Here is a 26,575-nt window from a genome sequence, read left to right on the forward strand (position 1 = left end):
CATTGAAAGTGTCAACCTTACCAGATGTGTTAGAAATGTAGACATTGCGGTAAATGCTGACCTCAGACCTTGCCTTTCTCAGTGTAATAAAATAATTGCTGCCAAGATAGGTGCTTTAAGAGGGCGTGCAGAAGGTAGTAAGCGTGGGCTTCTAGACAAGAGTATGTACTGTTTGCAACACAGGAAAGTAAAGGGGTGGAGGAATGGGCTTGCTTGTATGGTTGTTTTTATTTTGAGGAATAATAATTTGAAAAAAAAAGTTCTTTTAAAGTAGTGATAAAACAGATGGAAATCTGTTATAGGAACAGGCAGGGAATCAGACTCATGTGCATGGACAGACCTGTTCAGAGACATCAGCATAAACCTACCAGATTTGATTTTAGTGGCCCTATTTATCTCATTGACAATGTTTCCCCAGAAAAATTATGAAGGTAAGGTAGAAAACCAGACCACCCTGAGGGAACTAACCCTTTTGTAGTTCATCATAGGCATGTGGGAACTCCAGGCTTTCCTTTTAACAATCCTACTGACCACTCCTGTTTTAACCCTGGTATCACCTTCATCATCTGGATTGATGCATGTTACGGGATGTTATAAGCAGCCACCACCTCCAGCAGCCCAACAGCCTGGTGATTCCTCCTGCCCGGCCACTAGAGCCAAGCTTAGTGACCCGGGGTCTCCATCCCAGGTCAATGGCCATGGCTGCTGCTTTCCTCTTTGCAGGCTCAGCCAGTAGTGAGGCTCAGTGTGTACCCCAGAGACACGTGGGCACACATGTACACATGCAAAAGGACACTGACACGACCGGTCAGACAGACTACCACAGCCAAGGCGCTGCCATCAACAGCACCGACACACAGGACCCACATAACACACAAGTGCAGACACCCATGTCCCCACCGCCTCTGGGGCTGTCAGAGACAGGCGGCCACTAGTGCAGGTACACACACGACACTCTCAGGGTTCACAAGCCACATGGATATTTGCAGGTGCCCTGAGCATTGGCACAGCCTCTCTGTTCTCCTGGTACCCTGCCCAGGTCCTGACCCTCTGACCTGCCCCATGGGTCCCCTACTTGCCGACTGGTCCAGCTGCCGGTGCTGAACCCCTCACTCACTTCACTCACGCCAGTCCCCCCAGTAAATGGTTTTGGGATACACGCTGTTCCTGCCCCAGCAGCTGGAAGCTGAGAGCCCCACTAGCTCCAGCAGCTGGCACCGAGACCCCGCTCACTCTCGTAGCTGCACTAGGATCCCACTGGCTCCAGCAGCTGACACCAGAGGTCAGAGGCTGCCACAATCCAAGTCTGACTTCAGTAGCTGGCACCAAATCCACTCACGCTGATCCCCCGGTAGCTGGCACTTAGTCCCTGCAGCACACATACACACGGGGTAGAGTGAGATTGTGCAGAGTTATGAAAAGGTTTAATAAGAAGGCAGGACAGACTGCGGTGGTCAAGTGCAGAGCTCAGCCAGACCAGCAGTGACTGGCCCAGGTTGACACCCGACCAGCCTCTTCTATACCCCTTTCCTGCCTACCCCCCTCTTTGTTGCTCCCAGCTCCCCTGCACATCCCCTCAACAGCTGGCACGGTCCCACCCACTCCATCCAACATCCTGGACACTCAGGTTTGCATTCACCAGTTGCAAAGTCCTGGTTGCCTATAGCTTCTTGGGAGCTCATCAATTAGTGTGACTGACGATGTCTGTTTCTGGGTATTGTCTTTGTTAATGCTAATTGGTCAGGTTTTATGACTCTGTGTGTTTGTCTCCCTCCCTTTCCTTATCTTGCCAACTGTAAAAATAAATGTCTCTCACTACAGTAACATTAGTCCACATTACACATTCTTTCACAAATTGTAAGACATAGCTGTTTTCCTATTTAAGGATGGCATTTCCCTTCCCATACTCCTTCATTTCCAGTGAACCATTGCTTTATAGCCAATCTCATTATTGATTCGATAGCTGGGAGTGATCTGTTACCTACTGGAGGTCTTGTGCATACTTTGATAAGCATCTCTTTTCATCCTCCAAACTGCAAAGCCCAGTCACTAGGCCGGCTGTTGGAGCTTTTTACACCTCTTATTATCCTTCTAATGTTCTGTTAAGATCTTTGCAACCCAGTTGATCCCATTTAGCCAAGGATTTACTAACACAAGTCCTGTTTTGATGCCCGCATAATAAGTGTGGTTACAGAAGTGTCTAGAAGTCTGGTTAGAACTTTATCATTGTGTGCATATTAACAAAGGATCAGCCCCCCATTGCATAAGGATTATATATGCATACTCTCAGGAATACTGACAGCTCAACCAGATCATGCGTATTACGAAACTGTTAAAGTATGTCAGGAGTGGCTGCCGTCTCCAGCATCCTCCTCCCAGAACCCTCCTGCCTGGCTGCTGGAGCCCAGGCCAGTGCCCCCATTCCAGGGGTCTCTGCCCAGGATGAGGGATGCAGCTGCCACTTTTTCATCTGCAGGTTCAAAGCTGAGCACGTATCCCAGACACACACATGCACAGACGTAAAAGGACATTGGCAGACAAGGTGCTGCCATCAAAAAAGGTGCTGCCTTTTACAGCACCTACATACAGGACTTGAATAACACATGTCCTCATGTGCCCTAGTGTGACTGACCAGGTTTGGTTTGAATCACTGTCTCCCTTATCATTTGTCGGTCAGGTTTGTGTCCCTGCATGTTCTTGTTTATGGCTTCCTCCTATTATTATTATTATCCTTTTTTTTGCCTTGAGTAGGTCCTTGACCAGATATCCTTAAAGGAGAAGACATTGTCCTTCCACATACCCTTACAGGAGGGACCAGCATGAGTGAGGACACTCTACAGCCTCCTCACAGGAGCAAAAACAATTTCCCTCTCTGGATATTTTCTTCATTTAGCCCCCTTCTTCATCCTGGGTATCTGCACTTTCTTCCATGTAGCTGTCATGTCCTTTGACCACTACATGGCCATCTGCCACCCTTTGCATTATGCTACCTTCATGAACAATAGGTTTTGTCTCCAGCTGGTGCTGGCTGCTGCGTGTTGAGTTTCTTCTTGGTGTTCTCCCCACTCGCAATTATACTCCATTTGCCATTCTGGGCCCAACGTCACCAACCACTTCTACTGTGACATAGTGCCACTGCTCCAGCTCTCCTGCACAGACACCGGCCTCATTGAGAAAGTAATGCTGGTGACAAGTGTTCTAATATTACCTAGCACCTTATCAGTAACTGCCTTTTCCTATGCCTACATCGTCCACACTGTCACACACATCCAGTATTCAGCAAGCAGGAAAAAGGCCTTTTCCACATGCTCTGCCATCTCATTGTGGTTGCTATTCTGTACAGCAGCTCCATCTTCAGGTACATCCAACCAAGCCAGCGGGGTGGGAGGGATTTTGACAAAGTTGTGTCTTTCCTCTACTCAGCTATGTAACCCTTACCTCTATACCCTTCACGATGAACAAGTCATGGAATCATAGAATCATAGAATGGTTTGGGTTGGAAGAGACCTTTAAAGGTCATCTAGTCCAACCCCACTGCCATGGGCAGGGACATCTTCAATTAGATCAAGTTGCTCAGAGCCCCGTCCAACCTGACCTTGAATGTTCCCAGGGATGGGGCATCTACCACCTCTCTGGGCAACCTGGTGCAGTGTGTCACCACCCTCATTGTGAAAAATTTCTTCCTTATATCTAGTCTAAATCTACCCTCTTTTATTTTAAAACCATTCCCCCTTGTCATGTCGCAACAGGCCCTGCTAAAATGTTTATCCCCATCCTTCTTATAAGCCCCCTTTAAGTACTGATAGCGTGCAATAAGGTCTCCCCAAAGCCTTCTCTTCTCCAGGCTGAATAACCCCAACTCTCTCAGCCTTTCTTCATAGGAGAGGGGTTCCACCTCCCTGATCATTTTTGTGGCCGTCCTCTGGACCCGCTCCAACAGGTCTTTCTTGTGCTGAGGGCTCCAGAGCTGGACGCAATACTGCAGGTGGGGTCTCACCAGAACAGAGTAGAGGGGCAGAATCACCTCCCTTGACCTGCTGGCCATGCTTCTTCTGATGCAGCCCAGGATACAGTTGGCCTTCTGGGCTGCGAGCGCACATTGCTGGCTCATGTCCAGCTTTTCATCCACCAGTACCCCCAAGTCCTTCTCGGCAGGGCTGCTCTCAATCCCTTCATCCCCCAGCCTGTACTGATACTGGAGGTTGCCCCACCCAGGTGCAGGACCTTGCACTTGGCCTTGTTGAACCTCATGAGGTTCACACAGGCCCACTTCTCGAGGTTGTCCAGGTCCCTCTGGATGGCATCCCTGATGTCAACCGCACCACTCAGCTTGGTGTCATCTGCAAATCTGCTGAGGGTGCACTTGATCCCACTATGTCATTGATGAAGATATTAAACAGTACTCGTCCCAATACGGACCCCTGAGGAACACCACTTGTCACCGATTTCTGTCTGGACATTGAGCTGTTGACCACTACCCTCTGGATGTGAGCATCCAACGAATTCCTCACCCACTGGACAGTCCGCCCATCAAATCCATACCTCTCCAGTTTAGAGAGAAAGATGTTGTGGGGGACAGTGTCAAAGGCCTTACAGAGGTCCAGATAGACGACATTGGTAGCCCTTCCCATGTCCACTGATATAGTCACTCCACCTCAGAAGGCCACTAGGTTGGTCAGGCAGGACTTGCCCTTGGTGAAACCATGCTGGCTGTCTCAAATCACATCCCTGTCCTCCATGTGCCTTAGCATAGCTTCCAGGAGGATCTGTTCCATGATCTTCCCAGGCACAGAGGTGAGACTGGCTGGCCTGTAGCTCGCCGGGTCTTCCTTTTTTCCCTTTTTAAAGATGGGGGTTATGTTTCCCCTTTTCCAGTCAGCAGGAACTTCACCGGACTGCCACGACTTCTCAAATGATGGATAGTGGTTCAGCAACTTCATCTGCCAGTTCCTTCAGGACCCACGAATGGATCTCATTGGGTCCCATGGACTTGTGCACCTTCAGGTTCCTCAGATGGTCTCAAACCTGATCTTCTCCTGCAGTCCCTGCCTTTGCCTTTTGCAGCTTGGGCACTGAAGCTTGAGCACTTGCTGGTGAAGACTGAGGCAAAAAAGTCATTGAGTACCTCCGCCTTCTCCATATCCTGGGTAACCAGGTCTCCCATTTTGTTCCAGAGAGGGCCCACATTTTCCCTAATCTTCCTTTTATCCCCGACGTACCTATAGAAGCTTTTCTTGTTGCCCTTGACATCCCTGGCCAGATTTAATTCTATCAGGGCTTTAGCTGTCCTAACCTGATCTCTGGCTGCTTGGGCAATTTCTCTGTATTCCTCCCAGGCTACCTGTCCTTGCTGCCACCTTCTGTAGGCTTCCTTTTTGTGTTTGAGTATGTCCAGGAGCTCCTTGTTCATCCATGCAGCCCTCCAGGCATTTTTGCCTGACTTCCTCTTTGTTGGGATGCATCGCTCCTGAGCTTGGAGGAGGTGATCCTTGAATATTAACCAGCTTTCTTGGGGCCCTCTTCCCTCCAAGGCTTTATACCATGGCATTCTGCCAAGCAGATCTCTAAAGAGGCCAAAGTCTGCTCTCCTGAAGTCCAGGGTAGCGAGATTGCTGTGCGCCCTCCTCAGTGCCCTAAGGATCTTGAACGCCACCAATTCATGGTCACTGCAGCCAAGGCTGCCCTTGAGCTTCGCATTTCCCACCAGCCCCTCCTGTTGGTGAGAACAAGTTCCAGCATAGCACCTCTTCTCGTTGGCTCCTCTACCACTTGGAGAAAGAAGTTATCATCAGTCAGATTTTCTGACTAAGGACCTTGCCAAATTGGAATGATAATAAAAGGGAGGGAGTCAAAAATACAAGACATAAAACCTGACCAAGAGACAACAACCAGGAAGAAACCTCGCCAGCTGATGAGCTCTCAAGAAACTACAGGCGCCTGGGACTTTGCAACTAGTAAGGATGCAAACCTGAGGGTCAAGGGTGCTGGACGGGGTCAGTGGGGCCAGCTGATGAGGGGCTGTGCCAGGAGGAACAAAGACAGAAAAGGGGTCTAAAAGGGGCTGGCTGAGTGTAAACTGGGGCTGGTCACTGCTGGTCTGGCTGAGCCCTGTGCCTGATCGCTGCAGTCTCTCCTGTCTTACTAAATCTTTTCATAACTCTCTCTCTGCGTATTTTCCCTCTATACCGTGTGTACGTGTGCCGCAAGGACCAAGCAGTAGCTACCGGGGGGATCAGTGTGAGTGGGTTTGGTGCCAGCTGCCGAAGTCAGACTGGGGGTGTGGGCACCCTTGCCTCTGGTGTGAGCTACGGGAGCCAGTGGGGTCCCAGTGCAGCTACTGGAGCCAGTAAAGTCTCAGCCTACAGCCACCGGGGTGAGAACCGCACATGTCCCCAAAACCAGTTACTGAGGGGACTGGCATGAGTGAGGTGAGTGAGGGGCTCAGCGCTGGCAGCTGGAGCAGGATGATGGGTCACAGCTCTTGTGCCCTGGGGGCAGGGGGAGGGTCTATATCTCCCCCAAACCAGGTGTGTGCGGGGTGTGCCTCTATATTCACCAGCGAACTTAAAGCTGGGCTAGCTGGTGAGTAGGAGGTCTGGGCAAGGGCATCGGGGGGCAGGGAGTCTGTGCTGGTGCCCAGGGAGAACCTGCGAGTGTGGGGTGCCTGTGGGACGAGCGTGTGAGGGCTGCGTGTCTGGTGCTGGACCAGCTGGTGAGTAGGGGACCTGTGGGGCGGGTCAGAGGGCCAGGACCTGGGCAGGGGTACCCGACAGACAGAGGGGCCATGCCAGGGCTCGGGGGACCCACGAACGTGCATGTGCTTGTGAATCTGGGGATGTTATGTGTGTGCCTGCACTAGTGACCTCCTGCCTCTGCCAACCCCAGAGGAGGAGGGGACATGGCTGTCTGCGCTCGTGTGTGATGTGAGTCCTGGAGGTACTGTCTGTGATAGGCTGTGTGGCTGGCCATGTCAATGTCCTTTGCATGTCGGTGTGTGTCTGTGTCCTGCGAGTCTCAGGGATACGTGCTTAACTTTACTACTGGTTGAACCTGCAAACGAGAGAGCAGCAGCTGCGTCCCTGAGATCCCGAGTCCTTAGGCACTGGGCTGGGCTCTGGTGGCTGGGCAGGAGGGTCCTGGGCCAGGGCTGCTGGAGCCTGCAGCTGCTTTTGCCATCCTTTAATAATGCTAAAGGTGTTTGAGACTCCAAGGCGCCCTGGGATAGCACTAAAGCCCAGCTTGTGGCTCTCTACATCCTCAATGACTAGAGTAGTTTCTGAAGAAAACAATTTTCTTTTTTGCTCCTGTGATTGTCTTTAAAAGGCACTACATAATTCTGCTGCAGAAGCAACCTCATGATTGAACTAGCATGCAGATGCTCACATGGGTTCTCATGTACTTGCAAGTCAAAATGTGTGTGCATGATGTAGCTTCACTGTCCCTGTTCCGTGAAGCTACCTGATTCTGCTACTATTTCAACTAAATTGAAACAACTGTAACAAATTCCTTTTCTTCTTCTCTGAGAGGCTAGTCTTTGGCAACTGGCATGTATGATAGCTGTGTGAAGGACAGGTACGTTCCACTTATGGTGCTTCAGAGAAAACATGCCTGATGTTTCATGGAATATCATGTACTAATGTCACAGATTATTCAAGCTGTAGCAGGAGAGCATCTGCATTTAAAATGCAATTTAAAATCTGCAATGTAAGCTGACTGTAGGAGTCATCAGCCCAACACTGTCCCTAATGTGAGAAAACAAAGGAAATTCTTCTAGTGAAATTTCCATGATCCGTTTTGGAGGCACTGGATGGCAGAACTGCTGAAGGTAGGACCCCTACTTCAAAATGCTTACTGTGATTACCTAAAGCAAATCCAAGGAAGAACTAAGACCAAAACTTAAAGGTCCTCATAGCCACTAAACAAGAATTATGCAAAGTGAGAGTTGTTTCTGAGAGGTGTTCTGCATTAGGGAATAAAACACTAACCTATCAGTAAAACAATGACTACTGTGAGCTTTATTAGCTCTAATTAACAGCTAATGACCAAAGCAATAATTTAAAAGAGGGATCAAAGAGCAGAATTAGGTAGATTCTACTTCAGCCCCATGGATCTAACAAGCTAAGAAAACTAGTGTGAATGTGCACCATTACAAACTGCAGGGAATTTTTAATACCATTCTCTATTCTGTTATGCATAGGTTATATTGAGGTACTTTTCAAACTTTGGAGCTTCAAATAACATAGTGTTCTTTCATTTCTATGTTAATGGAAACAGTCAAATTCAGAAAGATTCCTTTTAAATGCATCAGACCTTTAAATGCCAGAGAACGTTAGGAGTTTCTTTATTGTGCTTGTAAGTTAAAATCATTTGTCACTCCCAGATCCACAGCTTTCACTTTCAGGTTCATATTAGAAAACTCACGGACAAAAGGCATCATGTGTCAGTGAAGTTATAGCAGAAAGAGAACTTGGATGGAGTCAGTACGAGGAGTGAGATGATAGGGCTGTATGCACTGCTCTTCCTTAGATGATGTTGTCCTTCTCTATGTGCTGTGGTTTCCTGACCACGTCCATGTGTGTACAGTGGAAAAGATGCTTCCCTCCTCTGTCCCCATATATGGACACATTTCTGCTGCCAAAAGCCATTCTGTGCCTTGAGATTTACTAGGGTAGTCCAGGGGTTGGTTGCCCCTTTGGTAAGAGATGAGAAGCCTGAAGAACGCAGCATTAATGACCACTTTCTCCTCTGTGGCAGGCTAACTTCTTCTCTCTTTCTGTGCATCAGTTTCCCATTCTGGGCAGTAAGAAAACACAAAGCTGCCACGGCTGGCACAGCACTGCATGAATATCCCATCTGCACCACACACACAGCAACACGCATCGGGGTAATGAGGCGATGTGACTAATGAAGCAGGTAGTACTGAGCTTCACCCTCTACACTTTCTTAGCATTCTCTAGGGTAGCTTTCCCTCCAATTATTCCTTCTTCCTTTGCCGGTCTACAGACAAAGGGTATTTGGATTTGGTTTGTTTTGTTTTGTTTTTGCTTTCTTCAGACTGTGGGTGTTTTGGTTGTCAGCTGGGCTTTCCCTTCACTGCAGAAAACACCTACGGGACCAGGTGGGATCACAGACCTGACATTTGGGGGGAGCACAATTAACCCTACACCCATAATGGGGCCAACCCTTAAATACCAACTCCTCCTAGTTGTGTGCTTGGTCACTATCCCAAACTATGAAACTCAAAGAGCACCAACATCACACACTTTCAGCACACACAGCCATTGCCTTCTTACGTTGTTAAGCTAAGCCAGCTCTAGGGTTGCACCCTTCGATCCAGTGGCTCTCCAGGGATTCCCAAGAGAATCTTTGCTTCAGTAACTGGCTGAAGCACTGTGATCTTGGTGCAGTGGCGATGCCTCTGTCAGTCTGTCCATTTGATTCCTCCCAGATGAAGCCAACAGAGGGACCAGAACCAGGAAACCACACTCTGCTGACTGAATTTGTCCTCTCTGGATTGTCCAACCACTCAGAACTGCAGCACTTGTTGTTCTTCACATTCTGTTTAATTTACACTATCACCATCATTGGGAACCTTCTCATCTTCATGGTCACAGTGCACCCCACCCTCCGCATGCCCATGTACTTCTTCCTCCGGGCCCTGTCCTTCCTGGATATTTCCACAGCATCAATCGTTGTCCCCAAGATGCTGGCAAACTTCCTGTCAGAGGACAGGAGCATTTCCTACATGGGCTGTGCCACACAGCTCTACTGTGTGATTTTCTTAGGAGCCACTGAATGGTACCTTCTGGCAGCCATGGCCTATGACCGCTACGTGGCCATATGCAACCCCCTTAGATATGCAATCATCATGAACAGTAGAGTCTGTCATTCCTTGGTCCTGCTGTCATGCTGCAGTGGTAATGTTGTGTCTGTGGTGCAGACAGCTTGGGTGTTCACATTGCCATTTTGTGGGCCCAAGAAGATTGACTCCTTCTTTTGTTATATTCCCTCACTCATCATGCTCTCCTGCACTGACACCTCTCTGTATGAAAAGCAGATCACTACAGCCACAGTGCTGGTCATCTTCACACCATTTTGTCTCATCCTGGTATCCTATGCCTGCATCATCTCCAGCATCCTGAAGATTTCCTCTGCAGAGGGCAGACACCAGACCTTCTCCACCTTATTGTTGTAACACTGTATAATGCAAGTGGGACCTTGATTTACTTACAGGCAAAATCCAGTAATTCACAAGACACTAAGAAAGTTCCAGCTCTCATATACACGACCATAATTCCCACATTAAACCCCCTGATTTACAGCCTGAGAAATAAAGAAGTGAAAGGAGTACTACTCAAAATTATAGCTGAGCTGAGGAAGATATAAACGTATTCTGCTTGAAAGGAATCTTTCTTCTCCTCTGTACACTTGGATATTTTGTTTTAAACACCTTGATAACTTGGAACACTTGGAAAACGGATGTATCTCAAACTCAGAGATTTTGTGTTTCTTCTGGTCAGTATGAGTGTCTATGAATCTTACTACTTTGGTATTCATGATATACCACCTTGCATCGTCTGATGGAAAATGAGGTTTTGATCTTTATTTCCAAGAAAAAAAAAGTTAATATTTCGTCCAGTCCAGTCACTGTAGCAGAGACTGCAATGTGCCTTGGAAGGTATCTTGTCACCTGGGCCGTAGTGTCATTTGTATTTTGCATTTCTCTGTTACTAGTCCTTTATGCCATGAATAAAATTTTTTGGAGAAGTGCCTGAGAGCCTCATAAAAGCACTCACAGTGCTTTTCCACATTCTGTCATGTGGAAGGGGGGAAGAAATCAGCTCTAGCTTTGTCTGAGAGGGTAGGAAACAGAATGCGGTCTTCTACATGACCAATGAATGCTCTAGCTCCATAAATGCCCGGTTGAAAGTGTGGCATCAGCCTGTTATGTGCCATTTCATCTGGTAACACAGAGACCCTGGGTCAGATTTCCCAAGGTTCTTCTGTCTCATGTTTTAGTATAGCACATGGGTACCTTCCTTCTCTTTCAACAGACTCCAGAGACCAAGACTCATCATTTAATCTTCCAAGAGAGAATGGGAGAAAAATGTGTTATTTGGCGAATTTGCTTAAACAGAAAAAAGATCATAATGAGCAAGAAAAAAACCTCTCATGGGAGTTGTCTCCACTGAGTTTTGCCTGTTGCCTTTTAGGGACAAATACTAGAGACAAGCATGAGTGCCGTTCTATGAGCTGCTTCTGTCTGATGCAGTCTGATGGTACAACCACCATCTTATAATGATAGACTCTGTCAGTCATCTCCCGTGCCAACCTTCTGCCAGGACATTCTGAGGACTGAGAAGCTCCTCAGAACAACCAAATCTCCAACGACCTCTGAGTGTACATCTGTGCACATTTGTGTGTACGCATGTACATGTATGCTTGTGTGTATGTGCGCGTGAGAGGACTCTTTGCTCAGACCCTATTGAGAACTTCTTGCATACTTGCGTACTCTTGATTACTGGTTATCCAGGCAAATTTGAACCTGTGTTTTAGAGGTGAAGAGCTCTCTATCCCATTACCAGTAATAAAGACCATCTGGTCCCCTACTCCCTGATTAAAAAAAAAAAAGGTGCATGCAGTACATCATCTATCAGAATTAATCCAACTCAGTTTGATGAGTGTTTTTTGGGGGGAGGGGGAGGAGGAAAAGTAACGATGATTCTGGGAAACAAGTCAGTTGGGGAAAGATCCCAAAACACTCCATCCATTTTAGCTTCAGAACAACCTTTCCCTCTTCGGGGGTGAAAACAGGAGCCAACTGTGAGGACTATTTCTGCAGCACTACCCGCCCCAGGTGGATTTCCTTCATCCCACCGCCCCCCCTTGGCCGCTATTGTTCCCTGCTACAAAGGCTCCCCATCCCCACGCTACACCGACAACTCCACCACTGCGCAACAGACTCTCCACGGCAGACACCCACCGACCCACTCTCCTTCCCCTTACCCCCACGCGCCTCGCGGGGACCCCCCCCGCCCCGTGGAGGCCGCGGGTGTGGGGGCGCCCCTACCTGAGCTGTCCATGGTGCTGCCGCCCTCGGCGCGGTGCTGCTGCTGCTGCTGCTGAGCAGGTGGCAGAGGTGCCCGCAGTGTGCTGGAGCTTGGTCTTGGACTGTGCTCAGTGGAAAAGGGTTGCCCTTGCCCTTCTCAGCTGGTGCAGGGATGACCTACCTGCTGTTAGACCATCATTTGCCCCAGGAGGAGTAGGCCACTTGAATCTTTGTGATCCTCCTCCTGCCCTGAGTGACATCTGTGGAAGAGACCGTTCCCTGCTCTCCTCATCTCTCATACCGCCCTCATTCAAGGCCACCTGCACCTTTGCAACACTCCTAATTTTAGAAAAATGCAGTAAAGACATCTGCATTTTAGCTAGTTGTCCTTTTTCTCTAGATAGTGAAGAGAAACAGGCACTTCTTGAGAATAGGTCATCTGTCCTACTTTAAATTCCTAATTTAGGATCAGGGTCTAAGAGAATACTGTGTCCTTTTCTCTCTGGTGATATAGCCTACTAAAAAGGAGGAACAGCCAATCTAAAGTACATCCATAGAATATGACAGAAACATATAAAAAGCTTTACAGAAAAAAAGCTACAGAAGATGCAGTTCTTAAAACCACAATTAGACATCAGAAGCAGAGGGAGGGGTAGTGATGTAGCACTTGGGAAACAGTCAAGACTGCAAGAGAGATGACTTTTCAACATTTTCAAGCTGGAGGGATTGAAACCTGTAGTGCCCTTACTGTTATTGTATAGTGTACAGGTGGGAGATGGGGGTATGGTGTTCTCTAGGCATCCTGCTAAAGCTGAGCTGCAGTGCAGAAAAGACTGAAAAATTAATTTTAACTGTATGTTTTTACTTTTCTTAAAGAGGGAACTTAAGACATAATTTACCTCCTTCTCTGCTAGTAAATGTAAATGCAGTTTGTTTCGTTTTTTTGTGTGTTTTTTTCTTCAGCCCTTGGCACTAACGGACCTCAGTAAAGGATATGTTATTGTAGGTAGCCTTATTTCCTAGGAAAGACTGGTTGTCATTGGTTATGGACTATTCAGAAGGATAAACAGCAGGTTCCAAACCTCCACAAGAGATGGAAAGTTGCGTTAGGCATCCTCCTGGTAGGACCTAACTATATTTGACTGAATGAAAACAGGACTCTCTGCATAAGAATGCAGCAGCAGAGGTCCTCAATTAGCTGTTCCAATGCACTTCTATATTTAAGAATAAAAGACTGAATTTCAGTAAGCCTCTGTATGCATCTAAGAGTAATTAGGCTTACTATCACTCCCTTTTTGAGACTTTGGTTTATTCATTGTCTTTCTAAAAGGTAGAAGCTACTTCTAGGAGTTTGAGCCCAATATCTCTGAGAAAATTGAACACTCCAACCTTCCACAAAGGAGATTAAGAGATTGGAGCACCTCACATAGGAGGAAAGGCTGAGAAAGCTGGGATTGTTTAGCCTGGAGAAGAGGAGGCTCAGAGGGAATCTTATAAATGTGTGTGCACACCTGAGGGGAGAGAATGAAAAAGACAGAGTGAGACTGTTGTCAGTGGTGCCCAGTGACAGGCCCAGAGGCAATGGGCACAAATTAAAAACCATGAAATTCCGTATGAGCAGAAGAAATAACCTTTTTTACTCTGAAGGTGCTCAAACAATGGAACAAGTTTTCTGGAGAGGTTGTGGTGTCTCCCCTTGCAGAGATATTCAAAACATGACTGGGCAGAATCGTGGGCAACTGGATCTGGTGAAACCTACTAAGCCACAAAGACCCCAAGAACCTTCTGTGAAGCCAGTTGGTCCCCAGCCTGTACTGGGGCATGGGGTTATTCCAGGTGCAGGACTTGGCATTGCCCTTTGCTGAACGTCATGAGGTTTCTCTGCCCATTTCTCCAGCCTCTTGAGGTCTCCCTGAATGACAGCATACCCATCTGGTCTATCAACACTCCTCCCAGCTTTGTATCATCAGCAAACTTGCTGAGGGTGCACTCTATCCTGTCATCCAGGTCATTAATGAAGAGGTTAAATAGTACTGGACCCAATATTGACTCTTGGAGTACTCCATTAATGACTTTCAGCCCCTGATCACAATCCTCTGAGCACAGCAGTTCAGCGAGTTTTCAGTCCGCCCCACTGTCCAGTTAGATAGTCCATACTTTGACAGTTTGTCTATTAGGACGTTACAGGACAGAGTGTGAAAAGCCTTACTGAAGTCTTCCCTCATCCATCAAGCCAGTCATCTCATTGTAGGAGCCTATCAGGTTGGTTAAGCGTGGTTTCTCCTTCATAAATCCATGCTGACCCCTGCAGCAGCTCAAACCCCCTCATATGCTGCTCGTATCTCCTTTTCATTTGGGGTGTAGTGACATCCTCTATACCCCCAGCTATAAAACCCTAGAGGTCAGCCTTGGGTCTCTCTGAATGTTTCCTGCCAAAGGCTCCAGGTGGAACCATGCTCCCAGGTGTGGTGTAGAGTACACTCCTCACAGCTGGTCCTGTCTGGCCTGTCCCAAGGGCTGCTGCAGGAACTCTCCCTTGCTTGATCTGTTCAAAGGCTCATTGCAGCTCAGGGTCCCAGTTGAAAGAGTTGTTCTTTCAGGTGACTCAATAGAGAGGACTCACAAACTCAAGAGGAAATATGCATTCCCTGCAAGACACAATATGCATTCTCCAGAAACTCACAATGCCTAGGAAAGCTTGTGTTTCTTTTTTGCTAGCTGGTGGGGACGTGGTTGTTATCTTATTGAACACACCCATTGGGATGTGACAATACCAATTTTGTCATTTTATTCCCCAAAACTGGATCTCTTGTGTGGGTCCTTTGACCTTGCTTTGTTTTATGGTTGTCGTGTTTTAACCTGGCAGGCCGCCAAATACCATGCAGCCGCTCGCTCACTCCCCCCCTCCCCCCCAGTGGGACGGGGAGAGAATCGGAAGGGTAAGAGTGAGAAAAACTCATGGGTTGAGATAAAGACAGTTTAATAGAACAGAAAAGGGGAAATAATAATAATAATATTAGAATATACAAAATGAGTGATGCACAATGCAATTGCTCACCATCCGCACTGACCGATAACCAAGTAGCGATCGGTACTTCCTGGAACATGCCTACCATTCATATACTGAGCATGATGTCACATGGTATGGAATACCCCGTTGCCAGCTGGACTGGCTGTCCTGATTATGTTCTCTCCCATCTTGTGCACCTAGCTCAGTCGGTAGAGCATGGGAGCTGAATGTCCTTAACTAGGAGGGTACTTAGCAACAACTGAAAACATCAGTGTGTTATCAACATTCTTCTCATACTAAATCCAAAACACAGCACTAGGAAGAAATTTAACTCTATCCCAGCTGAAACCAGGACAATGGCAAAACAGTTTTCAGAAGGAAGAGGACTTCTACCTTTCAGCATTAGAAGTCACTGTCTCTTTTTGGTATAAAAAAGGCATCCTTCTTTCAGATGATCTGCCATTTCAGCAAGATTACACGTCTGTTCAGGCATCGACTCCCAGGCCATTGGAAACAAAAACTGGTCTACACACCTGTCCAAATTCTCCCACACACCTTGCCACCCAGGCATTGGCTGACTCAGGGCACATTCCTGTGTGCCTTCCCCAGCCTGTTGGTCACTGGAGGTTCTGCTGTGTGGTGGGTGGACCTCGGCCAGCTGTTGAACACCCACTCTCCCTCTCGCTCACTCCCCTCTCCCATGGGATGGGGACAAAGTAGAAGGAAGGCAAAAAGACTCATGGATCATGATAATGACAGCTTAATAAGGAAAACGAAAGCTGTGTGCGTGGGCAAAGCAGAAAGAGAAAGTCAGTCACTACTTCCCATCGTCAGGCAGATGTCCAGCCACTGCCTGCAAAGCAGGGCCTCAGCACATGTAATGGTTGCTTGGGAAGACAAACACCATAAGCCCAAATGTGCCCTTCCTCCTCTTTTCCCTGAGCTTTTATTGCTGAGCACGATGTTACATGGTATACAATATTCCTTTGGACAGTTTGGGTCAGCTGTCCCAGCTGTGTCCCCTCCCATCCTCTTGCCCACCCCCTAGCCTTCTGGCTTTTGGGTGGGGGGAAGAAAGAAAACCTTGATGCTGTGTGAGCACTCTTCAGCAATAGCCAAAACACTGGTACGTCACCCACACTGTTTTAGCCACAAATGCAAAACACAGCACCCTAGGCGCTGCTATGAAGTGACTTTCTAACTCCATCCCATACGGACCCTTTCATCAAGGGCAGCTGACAAAGGTCATTAGAAGCTGCTAGAGCCTACTGGAAGCTTGCCAGAAGTAAAGGACTCCTGTGGCTATCCTTACCCATATCCTTATCCTTATCCTTATCCTTATCCTTATCCTTATCCTTATCCTTATCCTTATCCTTATCCTCATCCTCATCCTTATCCATACCCTTATCCTTATCCTTATCCTTATCCATACCCTTATCCTTATCCTTATCTTTATCCTTATCCTTATCCTTATCTTTATCCTTATCCGTATCCTCATCCTTATCCATACCCTTATCCTTATCCTTAACTGGCAGCAGCAGGCACTCTTGAAGTTCCTCAGGGGATTCCTAGGGGTCCCTGACAATCCCAGACAAAGTCTGTGGAAGTTTGAGAATATCCCAAGGAGATATCAAAGAAGCAGAGTCCAGAAACTGCTGGTGCAAACTGCTGCATCTGTGAGCTGCCTCTTTTGGCTGCGCTCAGGATCTTTCAGCTTGGGAGCGACCTCTGGAGGTTTCTAGTTCAACCTCCTTCTCAAAGATAGTTCAGTTAGGGCCTTGTCCAGTTGAATTTTAAATGTCTCCAAGGGTGCTGTCGCACAGCTTCTCTGGGCCCCTGTTCCAGTGCTTGAACAGCCTCGTGGTGAAAATATTTCTTGTTTTGTCTAATCAAACATAACTTAGCTTTCTCTTCTTAGAACTGAACAAACACAGCTCCCTTAGCATCTCCTCAAACGTCCTGTTCTCCAGCCCCCAACTATCTTCCTGGCTTTCCACAGGAATCACTCCAGACTATCAACATTTTTCTTGTGGGAAGCTGTAAACTGGAAGCAGTATTCCAGATATGGTCTAACAGGTGCCGAGTTAAAGGAGAATAAACACTTCCCTCGATCTACTGGCTACGGTCCTACTGATAGAGCTCAGGATGCTGATAGCCTCCATCATTTTCAGTAGTGCTGCTACCCAAGCAGGCGGTCGCCCCTCCCGTACTGATGCAGGTGATTAATCCACCCATGGTGCAAGAGTTTGCGTTTGTCCTTTCTCAGTTTCATGAGGTTTCTCAGTTTCATGAGGTCCCCCTAGTGTGTCTAGGTCCTTCTGAATGGCCTCCCTTGCACTTGAGTATATTGACTGTCGATCAGTGCCAGTGATGGACAGGGCCATCACTTCACACTGAGGTTTTCTATAAATTGTTATGAGACTGTTTTCTGTTTCCTCCTCCAGCTCTTTGATGAAGATACTAAACAAGTCAGATCCAAGGACAGACCCCTGAGCAAATCCCATCACAACCAGTCTCCAGGCAGATGACAAACCATTCACCATTTCCCTTTGGATCCAAAGACCATCCATTCAGGTTTTCCCCCATCTAGCAGTCCACCCATTCAGACCATAATATCCAAAATTCCACAAGGATGCTGTGGAAACTGTAACCATATGTGGAAGGAGAGACCATCTGCTCCCTCAACATTATCCGATCGAGGACATTCAGGGACACAACCCTGACACACAAACAATGACGGAGACATTGAGGGAGGCAACAAGAAACAAAGCTAATCAGTCACACTAATTGATGGTCTGTCAAGAAACTGCAGGCATCACTTCAGAGAGGGCAACGTGGACTTTGCAACTGATAAAAATGCAAACGGTCCCAGATGCTGGAGGGGGCTGGTGGGACTGTGCACACTGAAGAAGAAATGAACAGGGGAAGGGGATCGGGGAAGAACATAGAGGGAAATAGACAGAAAGGGGTATAAAAGGGGCGGGTTGCATGTGAAACAAAGACGGTCAGTGCGCTTGTCTGGCTGAGCCCTGCGCCTGATCACCACAGTCTTCTTATTAAACCTTTCCTTAACTCCGCGTAATCTCACTCTATCCCGTGTGTACGCGTGCTGCAAGGACTAAGTGCCAGCTACTGAGGGGACCAGTGTGGGTGGGTTTGGTGCCAGCTTCTGGAGTCAGACCAGCGGTGTAGGTGCCTGTGGTGTCAGCTACGGGTGCCAGTGGGGACTCAGCTGCTAGCCACTGGGGCGGGAACAGTGTGTGTTCCCAAAACCAGGTACTGGGAGGGATTTGCATGGGTGGATGAGTGAGAGGGCTCAGAATCAGTGACAGGGGTGGAACTGTGGGTCATAAGCCCATGTGCCTGGATGACAGCTGCTGTGGGTGGAGGAGGCAAATGTTTGCATCTTCCCGAAACCCGGTGTGCATCAGGGGTGTATGTGTGTAACTCACCAGCAAACTTCAAGCTGGACTAGCTGTCAAGTAGGAGACCATGGCTCTGGAATCTGGTGGGCAGAGGGTCTGTGTCCAGGGGAACCCACGAGTGTGGGGTGCCTGTGGGACCAGTGTGTGAGTGCTGCATGTTTGGTGCATCCAGGCAGGGGTACAAGGTGGACAGTGGAGCCATGCTGTTGCTTGGAGGACCCACAAATGTGCGTGTGCTTCTTAACCCTGAGTGTCGTGTGTGTGTCTGCACTAGTGACCTCCCGTCTCTGCCAACCCCAGCAGAGGGGACGTGGCTGTCTGTGCTTGTGTGTGATGTGGGGCCTGTGTGCGGCTGCTGATGAAGGCACCGCCTCGTCTGTGGCAGTCTGTGTGACTGGCCATGTCAGCGTCCTGCGTGTGTGTGTCTTTGACTCTGTGTATGTGTGTGTCTCGGTGTCTCTGGGATACGCGCTTAACTTTGCTACTGGTCGAACCTGCAGAGGGGAAAGTGGCAGCCGCATGCCTCAGCCTGGGCAGAGACCTCGGGTCCCTGGGCACCGGGCTGGGCTCCAGTGGCTGGAGGCTGCAGCTGCTTATACCATCCCTTAACAGAGACTATGTCGAAAGCCTTGCTAAGGTCAAGTAGGTTACATCCCCAGCGCTCTCTTCATCCACAGCTCTCATCATTTCATTATGGAAGGTAATTTGTCTGGTTGGGCATGATTTGTTGTTGGCAAATCCATGTTGACTATTCCCAATCATTATCTTTTCCCTCCAGAAAGAACTTCCAAGAGGACTTGCTCCATGGTTTTCCCTGGATTAGAGGCTGACGACCCTGTAGTTCCCAGATAGTTCTTGCCCTTTTGAGGATGGGTGTAACATTTGCCTCTCTCCAGCCATCCTGATGATGGAGAGGCCTCACAGGCCTCACAGTGGTATCAGCCATCCATCTCTGCACCATCAGATACACCCCCCTGGATCTCATGGTCTTGTACGGGTTGAGATTTCTCAGAAGACTCCTTACTTGATTCTTTCCCACTATTGGTCGTTCCTTTTCTTCTTGAGGCTCTGTCTCTTGGAGACATTGCCAGGGAAGATCAAAAGAAAGAAGGTACTGGGTACCTCAGCTGTATCTGCATCTGCTGCCACTAAATCATTCAGGATAGACTCACATTCTCCTTGTTCATTCTTTTTCAATTAAAGGGAAAACATTTGCACTCGATGGAGTGGAATGGCCACATAGACTGTACACTGCCAAGATCTGCTTTCAGCTAAACCAATGTCTTCTCTGGAAGGAAGTATCTAGATTAAGAGCCTGAAATCAAGACAAGGTCATGTTGCAAGGTACCAAAGGGTACTTTGCTTTGTATTGTGGCACAGCACTGGTGGTATGTGCTGCAGACCCGAAGAGGCACAAGAAAAGACCATTTTCACGTGCAAGGTCTGCTGGGGTAGTGATGGAAACACGCTCGATGCAGTCTGTTTCCATACGATCTCTCTGGAGTAATGGGTTTCTTGCTGGAACAGGGTGGTTCAGCTCAGGAGGAGCCCAGAATTAAACTAAACCATTCAATAACTAAGCACTGTCCATTTATAGACACAGATCACAATGTATTTAAGCAAAATATCAATGATTATTCACCAGAATTGTGAGAGATTTTCAAGGCCCATTTTTAAATGTCAGCTGGTGTAGAAAATTCTTGACAATTGCCCCAATGAAACCTTTCTAACTGAAGTGCACAAGGAGAGGAAAAGAAGATTTCACTGTTATAGAGGTGAATCAGTATTTGGCAGTCGGCACAACTGGGGTTGGCAGTGATGCCAACGTTGCATTTAACTTAAATGGGTTTAGCCGAATACCTTTTGAAACATACATGTTCCTCATTATGACATTTTCATTTTTTTGAGTTTTTTTGAGAGGATTTTCGGGTTTTTTTGAGCTCATTAACCTTTTGGACAACACTTTGGTAAGGTCTAGATGGGAATAAGGATAAAGGAGTGGTTTACGTTGGGTGGGAACCATCTTTCTTAATTTTGGGCTTCTGCAAAACACAGACCTATGTCTGAACTAGACACGTAGACTACTTTATACCCCACGGAAAGCATGAGGTGCTCTAGATTATGACTGGCCTGTTCTGGAGGTAGACTGCTGAGCAGGGCTAACAAATGAGGATTAGGAATTGCCTGTTTCTACTCCTGGATTATAACTGGATTTTAGGGAAATAACTCAGGTTAATCTCCATGCTGTAAGGACGTCACTTTAACTATAGGAAATGATTCCTCACCAGCGCCTTTGCCTGTAAGGATCCCCGGGGCATGCAGTGATGAAGAACCAAAGCTCCATGACAATATTAATTATGCTGGTTTTTTCCCCTCCATTTCCTCCTTTTCCTCTTCCTTTCCATACTGTTGCCCGCTAGGCAACACAGTCATCCTTGCTGCCACCTTTTCCAACCCCAGACTCCACAATCCCAAGTATCTCTTCCTCTCCCAATTGGCACTGGTGGTCATCATCTGCAGCACTATGATCATGTCCAAGATGCTGGGAAGTTTATTGACCCTCAGGGATACCGTCTCCTTCTCTAAGGGCATGCTCCAGCTGTTCCTCTTCATGTGGTGTCTGGGGAAAAAGACAGCGCTGTTCACAGTCATGGCTTACGACCACTGCATGGCCAATTTCTTCATCTTGCACTGCAGTACCAGAATGAACATGAGAGTGTGCATGGGGCTGTCTGCCATGATCACTGCTGTGATCAGTTCCTGGGTGCACAAAGGCCTGATCCTACCATTGACCTTCTGCGGTCCCCTATCACGAACCACACCTTCACCCATTGCTGGCAGTCCCCTGCACCTCTAAGAGGATCAGTGAAGTCATGGTCTTCATAGTAGATATCTTTGTAGTGATGGGGAACTCTCTCCTAATGTGCTTCTCCTACTGCTTCATTCTCAGGTCAATCTTGAATATCCTGACCACATGCAGAGAAGAGGAAAGTGTTGTCTACTCGCTTCTTCCCCCTCATCGTGTTGTCTTTTCATTATTCCACATTCATCTACATTGACATCAGGCTGTGCCCAGCTATTTCTTTGACAGAGAAAGGACTGTAACTACTTAGTGCATTTTGGTGACTCCAGCTCTCAACCTAAATAGTCTTTGCTCTGGGGAACAAGAAGGTCTCTGTGGCCCTCAAGAAAATGGGACCCTATCTTAGGATATAGGCTTCCAGAGGACACCCATAACAGGGCCGTTTCCAGGTCTGGAGCTTTGGCATTCACTTTTCTGCAGATGTATGACTCTGAGCAAGCAATGTCTACAAGAAAGACCCAAGATGCCCATTTCTTCTTCCAAGGTTCCTTTGCTGGTCCAAAACTGGCTTCCCACCTGTATCTTCTTGGACCTGATGAGGCACGCTGGAAAAGGAGAAGTCAGGGAAGGGTGTCAGGAAGGCAGACTGACGAACTTGCCTGAAGCGCCTGTGTGGGTGCAGACTTTGGCTGCAACAGTGGCTGGGGAGAGCTCCTGGATACTTACTGTTTGTGGCACAGGCCCTGATGGGAGTGCTGGGTTGGGTGGGGCTGCTCACAGGGCATGGGAGCCCTCAGTTCTTCCTCATACACCTCCACACAACCCCAGCGGGGGCCAGTCCCAGACCACCCATTGCTTCTAGTCCTTTCTTGCACATTCTCCTGCCCCAGGTCCCAGGTACCCCCCTGGCAGCACACTGACCCTCCTGCCCCCCTTTTTTCTGTTGCTTTTTTAGGTGTTAATGCAAAAAATTCTGTACCGACAAGGAGAAGTTATACAGTGACTTTTTGTTTTCTTTTTCCAGTGAGTGATTCCCTTCCAGGTAGGTCTTACAAAAGTTTTGATCACTTGGTTTAAATAGATACTTTTCGGTTGAGCATTATGTCTTGTAAAGACTGTATCTATGAGGACCGGCGTTTTTATGCTTGGAGGATTCTAGGAGTATGTCATCTCCTACAGCAAGAAGTGGTGTGTAGTCATAGTGAAGCTGCAATAAGATGACTCGCTTGCTACACACTCCACTTCTTGCTGTAGGAGATGACAGACACCTAAAATCCTGCAATCATAAAAAAGTGTAATTACTTAAGTCCATGAAATCATGTAGATTGGAAAGGACATTGTGAGGTCTCCAGTCCAACTTCCTGCTTTAAGTGAAGCCTGTTCAAGCAGGCTGCCTAGGGCCTAATCCAGCTGAGTTCAGAGCACTTCCAAGAATGGATCGGTTTCACTGACCACCCTCAAGCTAAAAAAGCACTTCTTTATACTGAGTCAGCACTTCGTATGATCCAGGCTGTGTCCTTTACACCTTCTCCTTCCACTGTGCCCGCTGAAAGAGGCAAACTCTGCCTCTGTCTTCTCCATACCCTCCGTTAGGTAGGAGAGAGATCAGTACAATCTCCCCTTAGTCTTCTTCAGGCTGAACAGGCACTGCTTCCTTAATGTCTCCTGGGACAAGACTGCTCTTGCTGGGGTGCTCTAGCCCCCTAATTATCTTACTGGCTTTCCAACAGACTTGCTCAGGTTTTCCAATATCTTTCCTATACACACAACAAAGATATTGTGTATGTGGGCACACAACTCCAGGTGCAGTCTCATATGTAGGGATTGTGGGGGAGAAATGGTTTCTTGACCTGCTGCTGCACTTGATAAGACAGCCAGGGATGTGGTTGGCCTTTGCTGCAAGGACACACAGATGACACATGCTCAGGCTGTAATCCACCAGGACCCAGGGACTTTATCTGCAAAGCTACTTCCTAGATAGCTCCTAGCCTGTCTGGTTGTACAGGATTATTCTGTCCCAGGTATAGGACTTTACATTTGTTGAACCTCATGAGATTCATTTCTCCAGCCTGTTGAGGTCCTTCTGAACAGTAGCCTTGCCCTCCAGCACATTGACTGCTATTTCCTAGTCCAAGAACTTTTCTGTCCAGGTCATTAATAAAGCTGTTTTAACTTAAATTTTGAGCAAGTCCTACAGGAAGGTAGCCTTGACCTTTATCTCTAGACTCACAGTCTCTTTCCTGAGCCTCACAGTATTCTTCCTGTCCCCAGAAACTTCTCCAACCACTGGTTTCCACCACTTCAGCAGGATTTTTGAGGACTGAACCTGCACACGGAAACACCCTTATTTAACTGCCTATTGCTACTCCAATACAGTGAGGGGAGAAGAGGCATGCCATTCCTTACCAAAGCTTAAGCCCTTACTTTGGGAAATGCAAGCGGCCCACATGCAAAACTATGTGTTTAGTTCACCTCATCATTTCACCTCATTCTTCTCACCAATGACATCTGCATGAATATGAGAAGCAGAATTCAGCCCCAATGACAGACTGTATCTAGTTAAGCTATACCTAGTTCATGGGCATAGTTCTGCTGCCTAAACATAGACACCCAGTGTCAGCTGAGATATTCTAGGATATACTGTCTCACCTGTAGCTGTTATTACAGAAGGACATAGTTCTCTCCTATGCTGAGCAGGCACCTCAGATGTCACTGGATACATATATGTGGAAAATGATAATGAGCCATGGGAGTGTACAAATGAAGCAGCATCCAAACTCCAGCTACATTCTTTGAAGGTCTAGTCAATAGAGGCAAAGGAGTAGTGGTGTGATTCAGCTGCAACAGCAGAGTAGGAGCGTGCCTGAACATAAGCACTCAGTGCCATACGAGATGCCCCAGGATACCCCACTGAGCCTTTATCTGCCCTTCCAGAGGGGTCTGAGATTGTAGCTCCTGTGTCATATCTGCCAGCCCCATGCAGATATCTTGAATAATCTACAGCATTTCTCTGTTGGCACCAGACAGGATATGCTAAGACATCTAAAAATAGTACCGGACACATATGCTTGGGCAGCTGAATCAAACTGTAGAATACCACTAAAAATAAAATGGAGAAACTAATATGATCATGATGATACAGCATGAAAATCATGGTTGTGACATTGGTGAGACCTTGCTACTTACGTTAATTCTTCTGCATCAAGTGTTTAATGAATTTTCAGATGAGAATTTTACATCAGCTTAGAATGAGCCCTTTTATACTTCATATGTTTATTTTATACACTCACCTGAGAAGTGATAAAGCAAAAGGACTTAACTTACAAAATAAATCAGCTAATTCACAGAGTTTTAAACTAGATGCCAGACTTTGGGTGAGTTGAATACCTTTTCCAGATGCAAACACGTGCACGTATAGATGAGAGGTCTTTCATTTTAGTCCAACCAAAACAGGAGGCAAAATTTTTACTTCAAAATTTAATATAAGTGCTTTAATCCCTACACAGTACAGATGTTCTCAAGCATTTGAGAAAAGAGGTTGAAAATTCCAAAACCTAACCTTTATTCCTTAAGAAAGTTTTTATTATGGCCAGCTTCACATCCTTATTCCTTAGTGTGTATATTACTGGATTCAACAATGGTGTAACTACTGAATAAAAAACAGCCACCACTTTATTCGTATCAGACTCATATTTCACTGCAGGCCGGACGTACATAAAGATAAGAGTGCCAAAATAGATAGTGACCACAGAGAGATGCGAGGCACAGGTAGAAAATGTCTTTTTGCGTGCAGCACCTGATGTTACCTTTAGGATGGTCATGATGATTTGGAGGTATGAAGTCATGATGAAAAGGACAGAGGACATGATGACGACGGTGCTTATAGTATAGCCCACGATTTGTATGCTGTACGAGTCACTGCATGAAAGTCGGAAGAGCTGATCAGCATCACAGAAGAAATGGTTGATTTTGTTAGTGCAGAAAGAAATCCTGGAGAACAAGATGGAAGGGAAAACAGGGCAGATGAATCCTGACAACCAACAGATCATGGCTAAGCTATGGCAGGTCCTTGGGTTCATGACAGTGGAGTAATGTAATGGTTTACAGATGGCCAGGTAGCGGTCATATGCCATGACTGTAAGGAGGAACACTTCGGTGGCAGCAAAAGAGAAGAAGAAGTAATATTGAGCAATGCAGCTTGAAGTAGAGATGGTGCGTTTCTCCATCAAGAAGTTGGCTAACATTTTAGGTACTGTGACTGTTGTGTACCAGGTTTCCACCACTGAGAGGTTGCTAAGGAAGAAGTACATGGCACTGTGAAGACGTGAATCAACTAAAACGATGATGAGAATAAGAACATTGCCCACAAGTGAGAGGAGATAAATGATAAGAAATAATGTGAAAAGCACTATCTCTAGATTTGGCCAGTTAGTGAATCTCAGAAAGACGAACTCAGTGACTACTGTCCAATTTTCCTCTTCCATGGGAATGCCTAGACAAAAATTGAAGAACAAATGACAACAAGAATAGTCAGAGGCAGGATTGCACTCGATGTCCTGTCCACAGCTAGCTGGGTCTGTTACAGAAATCAATGTCAGGTATGCCTGTCTCTAAAGTTCCTTGAGCAAATGAACATTTCTGAATGTTCCTCTTGGGTCTTACGTCCCAAACAGCACTTACACAGCAATTACATGTTTAGTTTCACTCTCCCATTCCATTTTAAAAAGTCAGACTTTCCATTTACCTCCAGTGCATAACAAAAAATGTACGGAAAAGTAATTGCGGCTTGAAATTTGCCTGAGTGTTTGGTTTCATTGATCTGTATTTCAGACTCAGGCTCATGCGAGAAGAATGTTAGCGATCCAAAATCCAGACTGAAATTCAGGCCCTGAGGCTAGCTTTTATCTGTTATCTTCAGATACTCATGATGCCAACGTGTACCAGTGATCTAGTCATTACACTTCCTTACAATCGTTGAACGGAGACACAGATCTGCAGAGGAAGGTTCAAGCCCAGCAATCCTAGGTTTCTTTTCTAGGATGAATAAAATCACTCTTTGGAGGAGTTTATTTCTCCCAGAAATAGGGATTATTAGTTAAGACCTAAAAAGCAATTAGACAAGCAGGATTAGTTTAGATGAATCCCAACATTTACCAAGGCTGATCTCAATAAAATTATTCTTCTCTTTTGAAGTAAAATTATCCATTGCAGTTCAATACTGATGAAATCAAACTCTACAGTATAATAGATAGAACAGTAAGGATGAGAAGAGTCTTGCAAAATTACTC

General features: G+C 46.9%; 2 protein-coding genes and 1 pseudogene across 2 annotated transcripts in view; 2 read left to right on the forward strand and 1 right to left on the reverse strand.

Annotated features, from left to right (window-relative positions):
* LOC142091595 (epimerase family protein SDR39U1-like) overlaps positions 1–26,575 on the forward strand; it is a 300,851-nt gene that overhangs the window by 50,141 nt on the left and 224,135 nt on the right.
* On the forward strand, positions 9,425–10,401 carry LOC142091599 (olfactory receptor 10A7-like; annotated as a pseudogene).
* Positions 13,156–25,771, reverse strand: LOC142091679 (olfactory receptor 6N1-like). Its single transcript, XM_075171067.1, has 5 exons — positions 24,847–25,771; positions 23,773–23,795; positions 23,518–23,613; positions 16,462–16,627; positions 13,156–13,211 (listed from the first exon to the last, which is right to left on the reverse strand). Exons 1-5 carry the CDS (start codon positions 25,769–25,771, stop codon positions 13,156–13,158), a joined length of 1,266 nt encoding a protein of 421 aa, XP_075027168.1.

Source organism: Calonectris borealis, chromosome 22 (genome assembly GCF_964195595.1).
Source record: "Calonectris borealis chromosome 22, bCalBor7.hap1.2, whole genome shotgun sequence".
NCBI lineage: Eukaryota > Metazoa > Chordata > Aves > Procellariiformes > Procellariidae > Calonectris > Calonectris borealis.